Raw genomic sequence first — 11059 nt, 5'->3', positions numbered from 1 at the left:
TGCCTTCATATTTTATTTTGCCATTCTTCTTTTATTCTCTGCATGTTAAAAAAAAGAAAATTCATTTCAATTATTTTCCTTTCTATTCTTCCTCTCTTCTATTTTCCTTTCCTTTTTTCTCTTTTCTATCCTTTCCCCCTTTATCTTTGGTTGTTGTTCCTTATCTCCTGAAATATCTTTAAATCTATTCTTCTTTTCCTTCAGGTGTACCCCAAGAAAAGTCCTCACCTTTAAAATGGGGAAAACCTGAACCATCACCAACTGCTAAACGTACATTGAACTACGAAAGTAAGTTAACGAATTCACATATAGTCGTCAAGTTTTACTCCATCACTTTTTTTCTACTCCAAGGCACAAGGCCCAAAATTTTTGGGGAGGTGTGGGGGGGGGGCAGTCGATTAGATTGATCCCAGTACACAACTGATATGTAATTTATCCTCTGAATTAGAAAAGAATCCCTTATATAAAAGACAGTTTACAGTATCCATGTGGGGAATTTATATGCCATGGGAACCAGCAAACTGGTCCTTATGACTCGGCATAACTTGAGAAGCTACCTTTACTTTACTTCCCACCCTTGTCAGTGACAGAAGGGCATAAAGCTGTAGAAACTCGTTGCCTTACTGTGCTTTACTTGCATCGACATCATCATTAGTTTTAACATCCACTTTTCCATGTTTGCATGGGCTGGATGGAGTTTATGCAAACATGGAAAAGTGGATGTTAAAACTAATGATGATGTTGATGCATTATGAGAATCTTAAAACAACCCTTTAGACCCTGGTCAACACATGTGTGGTGCCTAGGTAGTACTCCAATAATTGGGTACCATCCACAGATGACCATTTTCCTTATTTCACTGTGTAGACGTTTTTTCTGAGGAGTGACCATATCATTGATTGGTGTTTGTAAAGAGATTTAGCTCTTCTCTTTCTATTCTTTTATTTTGCATTCTTTTACCTTCCATTCTTTTGTTTCTTGCTTCTGTTTTTCTTCCAGTTTCTATTGTTGCTGTTGTTCAATATTTTCAGAAATATCTGTAAATTATGAAATTCTTTTGTTCTCTCAGGTGTACCGCAAGACAAATCCTCACCTTCTCGGCACAAAAATCCTCAGACAACACCAACTGAGAAACAGACATTGAAGAATAAAAGTAAGTGACTTGTATAGGCGTAGGAGTGGTTGTGTGGTAAGTAGCTTGCTTACCAACCACATGGTTCTGGGTTCAGTCCCACTGCGTGGCACCTTGGGCAAGTAAGGCAGTAAGGCAATGCTGGTCACAATTGACCTACATATAGCACTCCTCCAGCAGGCTGTGGTCCAATGCTGTACCGCCTGACATGCAGTGGTGGTGCCCCAGCATGGCCACAGCCTAATGGCTGAAACAATTCCATGCCTTGTTATTATGTGGCATAGCTCTTTTCACACAAACATTATCATGGCAGGTATTGCAATCTCTCTACTATCCAATGTTTCTGAAAATCTATTGAGTCATATGATGGCCACAGTGGAGGTGAACAAGGTGGACTTGGACACTGTAGCAGTTGCTGTTCCTTTGTTCTTTTCTTCTTTTCCTCTTTTTCTTCCTCTACTTTTCATCTTTCTTCTTGTTTTATTGTCATTGCTTCTTTTTACTTCTTATTTGTTGTCAATATTTTCAGCTTTATCTACGTTTTTTTTTTTTTTTCACCCTCAGGTGTAGCCAAAGACAAAACCCCACCTTCACGACACAAAAAACCTCAGCCACCATTGGCTGCTAAACATACATTGAAAAGTAAAAGTAAGTTTTATGTATATAACTTTGTGGTTAACAAGTTTGCTATGGAACCATGTGGCTCTGAGTTCAATCTCACTGCATGGCACCTTAGGTAAGTGTCTTCTAATGTAGCGTCAAGATGACTGATATCTTAAGATTGCAGTTTGGTTGGTGAAAAGACTGTGCATATGTCTGTTTGTGTGTGTATTTTTGTCTGTTTTTACCAGTGCTTATGAAAAAACACTGATATTGTGTCAAAAAGTGTGACTTAACAATTTGACAAATAGATATTGATAACATAAATACCAAGCTGAAAGCAATTGTGGGTTGATATGATCAGCTGAAGCCTTTTGAAGGCAATGCCCCAAAATGGTTGTAATCCAATGACTGAAACCAGTTACAGAATACCATTCAGTATTAAAGAATTTTTATTTTTAGTTAAAAAAAGTGGGTGAAATTTATAGAGAAGATAAAAGAATAATAAATGTTAGTCTGTGAGAATAAAGAGAGTAAAGAATAACTGAAAGAAGATAAAATGAAATACCAAAAGAAAGTGGAGCCAGACTTGACGGAAACCACCAAGATTTACTGAAAGGTGGCAGAAATAATTCCCAGTCTTTTTTGATGCGTACTATTCTAGTATGTTTGATAAAGGAACTTTCAGCCTCACTTTGAACTGGATCTTGTGATTAAATCACAGGGCTGTTGGCAGTGTTGGAGGGACAAAGACAGAATTGAGATTTACAATTCTTTAACCTAAAGTTGATTATGTAGAAAGCAGTAGTGGCAATGGTCGAGGTGGACTTAGCCTGAGCAAGTCAGTTTTTGTCCCGCAGTATAGTCTTCTCATTCTCTCCTTATTTCTTTCTTTCTAGTCTTTCTTTTCGTTTTTTTTTTTTTTTACATTTTTCTTTTGTTTGTTTCTTTTATTTTGTACTTTATTTTCTTTTTTTTTCTTTTGTTCATTATTTTTGTAAACATCCATAAAATACGAAATTTTTTCCCAGCAGTACCCTCAGGTGTGCTCAAAGACAAATCTTCATCTTTACGACACAGAAAACTTCGTCCATCACCAATTGCTAAACCCACATTGAAAACTAAAAGTAAGTTTCTGCAATATATGGCGAGTTTATCCTGTTCATGCTATTGTATTAGCATTATCCTGCGTTTGAGGATAAATTATTTTCTGTATCTTTCAATACATCTCAACACTTCTAAAGCAAACTTTGTTTACTTTCATCGTAAGTTGAATTTAAGTTTTATATATTATATATATATATATATATATATCACTGTATCGACCGGACAATTGGATGTTGTTACACATTGCTGATCACAGCATGCTTTGTGTGTTTTAGTTTTCAAATGATGCCACCCTACTGGGCCAGTTAAGCAGTTGACATTCTCCCCTGATCAGAAGGTCATTCTGTCGCATTGTGACCCGTTTAGTGGACTCAGTGCTTTTCTCACACACACACACACACACATTTTCTAACTGTAGAGGCTTTACTCCATCATTCCTTGGAATTCCAAAGGCATTTAACATCAGTCTTCCATGCTCACCAATGTTGAATAAGGTTTTATTGAGACATATTTTCGACAAGCAGATGCCTTTCCTGTCTGTGGCACTCAACTGTTACCAAGCAAGGGAATATCTCACCCAGGTTCTCAGAGAGGTTCACTCTCAGACATAGACTGGCACTCTGTCGGTTATGACGATGAGGGTTCCAGTTGGTCTGATCAGTGGAAGAGTCTGTTTCTGAAATTGCAAATGGCTGAGCAGTCTGTAGACACTCGTGGCCTTCAACATGACTCAGAATGTGACCAGGCCGGCCCCTTTGAATTACAGGTACTACTCGTTTTTGCCAGCTGAGTGGACTGGAGCAACGTGAAATAAAGTGTCTTGCTCAAGGACACAATGTGCCACCAGGGATTGAACTCATGACCTTAGGACCTTGAGCCGAATAACCCTAACCACTAAGCTATGCACCTTCACATACAAATGCATACACATACATACGTGTGTGTGTGTGTGTGTATATATATATATATATATATATATAGTTGGTGTTAAGAAAGGCATCGAGTTGTAGAAACCACATCAGAGCAGACAATGGAGCATAGTGAAGGTTGGTGACAGGAAAGGCATCCAGCTGTAGAAAATTCCCCTCAACAAATTCTGTCCAATCCATGCGAGCATTGTAAAGTGAATATTATAATGATGATGATACATCTATTTCTTGAAATATGCCATGCCTTCATCTAGCTCGATGCTGCTCATCCTGACATGCAGTTGTCCAGTCGTGGGATGCTGTAATCTCTTGATGGTTCAGTGTTTTTGTGTGTCTGGAGATTCTGGTGTTGTCCACCATGGAAGCAGTGGAGCAAGTTGGATTTACTCTGTGCATGCTCTTATTTGCTATCACTCTGTAAATAACTCTTCTTCCCTCTATTACTCATCATTTTTTTTGTTTATTTTTCTTTTTTCTTTCTTTGATTTTCATTTCTACTTTATTTTTTTTGCTTTGTTATTTTTTGTTTATTATTTTCTGAAATGTCTGTAAAATAGGAACTTTTTCCCCCTCTCAGCTATACCCCCAGGTGTACCAAAAGACAAATCATCTCTACGACACAAGAAACCCAAGCCACCTGAGAAAAATATGTTGAAAAATAAAAGTAAGTCACACACACACACACACACACACACACATACACACTTTCTAACTCCAGAGGCATTTGATCTGAATAAGCTCTGCTTCATACATCAAGAGCATTTGCTTTCTCTCTTGTAAACCCAAGAACATACATTGAGGTTGACTGCCGTTTAGTAGAAAATGCCATGAAGGATATAAAACCCTGGAAATTGGTAGGTCTTTTGGTGATAGTAGCCAAGATACTTAAAATATCCGAAGCTGGATGTACACATTATTAATTTATTTGCTTAATGAAGCTAGTTATGCAGGGAGATGTTATCCCCAATGACTGGCACACTAGCATCATCATGAACTTTTACTGATGCAAAGGAGATGCTTTATAAAGAAGTAACAACAGAATGAGTGCAACCAGCAGATCTTTTGAGCTATCTAAACCATGCATCTATAGCCATCCTCTTATTCTACTCTTTCTCACTATTATTTTTTCATTCCTTTCCTCACATTATTGTATTACCTGTGTTTTTCTTTCTTTTCCTTGTTTCTCTTTTGTTGTTCAGCGTTTTCTGAAATAGCTATAAAATAAGAAATTCTTTCCCTTAGGTGTACCTTCAGGTTTGCCTGAAGACAAACCTTCACCTTCAAAACACAAAACGTCTCAGCCATCACCAACTGCTAAACAGACATCAAAAAGCAAAAGTAAGTTATATATATATATCATTTAAAAAGCACCCAGTATGCACTTTAATGTGGTTGGCATTAGAAAGGGCATCTAGCCACAGAAACAATGCCAAAGCCAACACTGGAACTTGGCACAGCCCTGTGACTTGCTGGATGCTGTCAAACTGTAACCCATGTATATAACAGCTTCTTTTTGCTTAATGACAAGTATACATAATTATTTTTGCTTATTTAATCATGATTTTAAACTACGTACAAATAAAGGAAGGTGGAGATACATGGCTTAGTGGTTAGGGTGCTGGACCCATGATTGTAAATTTGTGGTTTCATTTCCTGGGATCTGCTGATGCATTGTGTTGTTGAGCAAAACACTTCATTTCACATTATTCTTATCCACTTGGCAGGCAAAACTGAGTAATCTTGCGACAGACTGACATCCTGTCCAGGAACCCCCAAACAGGCCCTAAAGGTATCTATGACTCAGGAAGGGGCATTATTCTTTATCCTTAAGGATGACATTTTACTCTTATAAATGCGATGTTTATGCACAGAAATTTTAGCAAAGCTTATGCAATTATTGACTGTATTTCTAAAGGCACAAATCTGATCACTGTTCAATTTTAGGATATTTTAAGAAAATGTATTTTAATTTCAATATTCAGTATTGTGCCTGTCCTCACCTATGATCATGGATTTTGGGTAATGACCAGAAGAATATAATTGAAAATATAAGGGGCCTAAATGGGTTTCTCTGAAGTATCTGCGGAGTAACATTACTTGACAGGGTGTTGGGTCAGAGATCATTAAGTCTCTCCCAGTCAAGCTGCAACTTCTCTGTATTGAGAAGTTGCAGCTCTGGCACTTTGGACATGTGATTACAATGCCACAGATTCTTCACGCTGAGCCAACTGGCAGGAGACTTAAGGTAGGACCAACAGTGAAATGGTTGGATAATAGCTATAGTCTCGGATGGGTGCGCTTGGGAATCCAGCCGGAGAGTGTAATGACAGGTGTTTTCGATAGGACCCCTTAGAGGATGTGGCTGAGGAGGACACTACCCCAACAATCCTCCCAGGAATAGTGGGTGGCAAAAACGGATGGCTGGAATATTGTATGAGGGGGTCATTCAAGTTATTGTATATCCAGGAGTCAGTCCTGATTGGACAGACCTGATCTTAGATAGTCAGACAAACCCATGAATGTAGCCCTTATATTTATATTTCCTAAAATATCCCTCACCTAACTGAGGATTAACACTGCACTTCCTGACATGCAGTGGTGCAGTCTGCAGATATCATCTCTTCACTGTCCACAACAGAGGTGGGGGGGGGGGATCTTGCTCTGTCCGTGGTGGTTCCTCTGCCCTTATCTTATTCTCATTTTGCTGTTTCTCTCTCCACTTCTCATTTTTCTTTTTGATATTTTAATTTTTCTTCCGTCCATTCTTCGTTGTTTCTTTTTTTTTTTTTATATATATTTCTTTGTAGTTGTTGATCCTTATTTTTTAGAAATCTTTATAAAACACGAACATTTTCCCCATCAGGTGTACCTTCATGTGTGCCTGAAGATAAATCTTCACCGCAACGACACACAAAACTTCAGCCGTCATCGACTGAGAAACATGCAGTGAAAAGTAAAAGTAAGTTTTATACACACACACATGCATTCCGCCATCCATATATTATTTATGTATGTATATACATGTATCCCTCCAGCCATATATATATGTATATATACACACACACACATGCATTCCTCCACCCATATATTTATATATGTATATACATACATATATATATATATATATATATATATATACATGCATCCATCCAGCCATATATATATATATATATACACATACACACACACACATACATATTTGTGTTAGTGTTTATAGGCACAGTGTGGCTGTGTGGCAAGAAGCTTGCTTCCCAACCACATGGTTCCGGATTCAGTTCCACCTTAGGCAAGCGTCTTCTGCTATAACCTTGGGCCGGCCAAAGCCTTGTGAGTGGATTTGGTAGGCGGAAACTGAAAGAAGCCTGTTGTATATATATATGTATGTATTTGTGCGTGTGTCTGTGCTTGTCCCTACACCATCGCTTGACAACTGATGTTGGTGTGTTTACGTCCCCGTAACTTAGTGGTTTGGCAAAAGAGACTGATAGAATAAGTACTAGGCTTACAAAGAGTAAGTCCTGGGAACTGAAACAAATAAATAAATGTGTGTGTGTGTGTGTGTGTATATAAATATACAAATGCACAAACATACATTCCATGGCAGTTACCATTCTATTATGTTTTTTTATTCTCTTACATTTTTCCTATTCTTTATTTTTCTTTTCTTTTCTTCATATTTTCTTTATTCTTTTGCATGTTTTTTTTTCTTTCATTTTTGTTCATTGTTTACAGAAATGTCTGTAAAATATGAAATTTCATGTTTTTTTTTTTCCTCCCCTCAGGTGTACCATCAAATGTCTCAGAAGACAAACAAAAAATCTCACCTTCCCGAAACAAAAAATCTCAGACAACACCAACTGAGAAACGGACATTGAAGAGTAAAAGTAAGTTTTGGTGATTAGGGCATTCAACTCACAATTGTAAGGTCGTGAGTTCAAATCCTGGCAATGTGTGTTATTGAGCAAGACATCTTATTTCTCGTTGCCTCAGTCCACTCAGCTGGCAAAAATGAGTAGTACTTGTATTTCAAAGGGGTCAGCCTTGTCACATTCTGTGTCATGCTGAATCCCCCTGAGAACTGCATTAAGGGTACTCATGTCTGTGGATGCTCGGCCCCTTGCATGCTAATTTCACGAGCAGGCTATTCCGTTGATCGGATCAGCTGGAATCCTCGTCGTCATAACCGACGGAGTGCCAGGCATAGGCTATACAGAAGGGAGCAGTAATAAAAGCAAGCATTGTGGTCAGGGAGTTTTTTTTATTTCCCAGCCATATGGTTTCAGGTTCAGTCTCAGTATGTTCATTATTTTATCAATTGGTGTTGGTGCTGGGCCTTCATAAAAATGCCTTAATGATGGTGCCACGTAAAAAGCACTGGTGCCAGTGCCACATAAAAAAATGCACCCAGTACCCTCAGTAAAGTGGTTGGCATTAGGAAGGGCATCCAGCTGTAGAAACCAAGCCAAAATAGACTATGCAACCTGGAGTGGCCTCTGGCCTTGCCAGCTCCTGTCAAGCCGTCCAACCCATGCCAGCATGGAAAATGGACGTTAAATGATGACGAGGAGCCTGTTTTTATAGTTGCTTCTCTTTTTCCTTTTTATTTCCAGATCATATAAATGCTGGAGAGTATACTACTCGGAGCATTAGAAATAAATCCCTGCTGACAGTTGTAAAACCTGATGATAAAAGTTACTCAAACACGTCAAGTATGGACTTAGAGTTTTTAAAATGTTATTGTCTTTGTGGCTCTTCACTGGTTCTACTCCAACATTTTTCCACTCCTACTTTACCCCTCTCTATTCCTCATCGCCTAGTATAAAGTTGCCTTCCTTCTTTGGGATTCAGAGTCTAGCAAGCTGCATGGCAACCTCACTTGTGCTGGTGCCACAAAAAAATCCTCCCTATGTCGGTCCCTCTGTGGTGTTGTTTTGTATTTATAATAAAATAAATATATACAAATTATAAAAATGATTAAAAAAATATACAGTACGGTACTGTTTTTATTTCGTGGATTTTCACCTATCGCAGAGGGTCTAGTAATGTAACACCTGCGATAGTCGAGAGATTACTGTATATCAATTAAAATGCGCCCTCTCTATTATCTTACAAACAAATAGGACACTTTGAATAATGTCCAAGATACATTGATTCTGGGGGAAAAAATAAAGACAGGAATGTCATGGTTGGAACTCATTTGGTCATAGATTTAATGCATCAAAGTTGATCCATGACCATACAAGCAGATATATGTGTAATTTTTTTTGAAGGATTTTCCCTCTTTATTTAATAAACATTTGTTTTTTTGTTTGTTGTAGGTTGTTTTGCACCCAAACCGACATATAGGTACATAAACAATAGCATGTTGGATTCAGCAAACGAACATGATATTGTGTATTGCTGTTGTTTGGATTCAGAGAAGGCATTTATGGGGATGATCTCTATGAAGAAAGGAGCCTATAAACAACTGAACCGTTCTAGGAATCAAGTGGTAAGTACTCTGTGTGTGTGTCTCCTCTATAATTCACATCTGTTCATATTGCACTATTAATACAATGATATAAAGATGTTAAATATGACATCCACTTGGTGATTACAGTTTGTGTTTCATAAATTCTTTCTAAGATTTGAACAATTTTAACCCTTTTTACACAGAAAGTGGTTAGACCTGCTCAAAATTTTATCGTCATTAAATGCAGAAAGTAGTTTCAACCCTATGGCTTTGAAAAAGAACCTCTCTTTATATCATTTACATTTTGATGGATATCTGTCCTCATCTTGTTTGTTGTTAACACATTTCAGCTGATATACCCTCCAGCCTTCATCAGGTGTCTTGGGGAAATTTCAAACCTGAGTTCTCATTCCTAAAGTATTTTTTGATGTTGTTGTTATTATTATTATTATTATTATTATTATTATTATTATTATACAGGTCACTGCCTGGAATCGAACTCGGAATCTTGGGGTTAGTAGCCCATGCTCTTAACCACTACGCCATATGCCCGTGGGCATATAGAACCTAACCTCTGTTTATGTTGTGAGAAGTGGATAAAAACCCCCAGTGATGCTTTTCACAAAGACAATTTTTCAGCTTTACTTTAATCCCCCATCCCATATTTTCATTGAATATCTCTTTATAGAACAAGAACCAAATACTTTTAGTGGTGGATATAAAAACTGTACCTACAATGGATGGAGGAAAAGTATTGCAGAAGCAGAACATGTCAATTCGATTGTTTTGGTGGAGCTAAAGCCATTGATGACTTGTTTCCTCTGTTCTTGACACTTGGCTGTCTTTTCACATCAGTAGACCTCTCCCAGGTCTTGTGGATTGATGCTTTGGTTAGCTTCCGCTTATTCTAGATAGGGGTGTTGGCCTTTCGAAAATCCATTTTTATCTCTGGGAAGAGGCGGTTCATGTTAGTCCGGCCATTATCCACTGTTATTTGTGATTTTCTATTTGGGGTTTGATGCAGTTATGTCCCTTGGATCGTTTTTTTGTTTTTGTTTTTTTTTTGGTGTGTGAGGCGCTTCTTATGGAGACACTTAGAGATTGATAGCATGCATACAGCTAATTAATACAGCCTGGGTTAGATGCTGAAGTTCAGGGTTAATTGACCATTTTGACCTGCGTCTTAGAGTGGACAGGCAAGATCGATAAGTTGTTAAGCTTCATTCAACTGAACGGAATGCAATTCAAACTGTTTAGTCTACTATTCCATGTTTCTTTCTCCTCACCCTGAGTTAATGTTAGTTATATAGAAAGAACCAAAATCTATAATTGCAATTTATTAATTAAAATACTACCCAGGTTTAACTGTGTTTTGCTTACCAACCACATGGTTTCGGGTTCATTCCCACTGCGTGACACCTTGGGTAAGTGTCTTCTACTCTAGCCTCGGGCCGACTAAAGCCTTGTGAGTGGATTTGGTAGACGGAAACTGAAAGAAGCCTGTCGTATATATATATGTATGTGTATGTATATGTTTGTGTGTCTGTGTTTGTCCCCCACCATTGCTTGACAACCAATGGTGGTGTGTTTATGTCCCATAACTTAGTGGTTCGGCAAAAGAGAATAAGTACTAGGCTTACAAAGAATAAGTCCTGGGGTCGATTTGCTCGACTAAAGGCGGTGCTCCAGCATGGCCACATTCAGCATGCCCATAGTCAAATGACTGAAACAAGTAAAAGAGTAAAGAGTGTGTGTATATATACATATATATATATACATATATATATATATATATATACATATATATATATATACATATATATATATATATATATATAC

The 11059-nt window shown here is 37.8% G+C and overlaps 1 protein-coding gene across 1 annotated transcript in view; it reads left to right on the top strand.

Annotated features, from left to right (window-relative positions):
- Positions 1-11059, top strand: part of LOC106882698 (cell surface glycoprotein 1) — a 13571-nt gene that overhangs the window by 1110 nt on the left and 1402 nt on the right. The window contains exons 2-11 of the mRNA XM_052972272.1: positions 205-288; positions 1070-1153; positions 1697-1780; positions 2764-2859; positions 4346-4432; positions 5011-5106; positions 6632-6727; positions 7551-7652; positions 8379-8477; positions 9087-9259. Of these exons, the coding sequence (XP_052828232.1) occupies positions 205-288; positions 1070-1153; positions 1697-1780; positions 2764-2859; positions 4346-4432; positions 5011-5106; positions 6632-6727; positions 7551-7652; positions 8379-8477; positions 9087-9259 (1001 nt within the window). The remainder of the gene's footprint in view (positions 1-204; positions 289-1069; positions 1154-1696; positions 1781-2763; positions 2860-4345; positions 4433-5010; positions 5107-6631; positions 6728-7550; positions 7653-8378; positions 8478-9086; positions 9260-11059) is intronic.

This window comes from Octopus bimaculoides, chromosome 13 (genome assembly GCF_001194135.2).
Source record: "Octopus bimaculoides isolate UCB-OBI-ISO-001 chromosome 13, ASM119413v2, whole genome shotgun sequence".
Lineage (NCBI taxonomy): Eukaryota > Metazoa > Mollusca > Cephalopoda > Octopoda > Octopodidae > Octopus > Octopus bimaculoides.
Note: the sequence above shows the minus strand (reverse complement) of the source record. Positions and strands in the feature narration are given on the sequence as shown.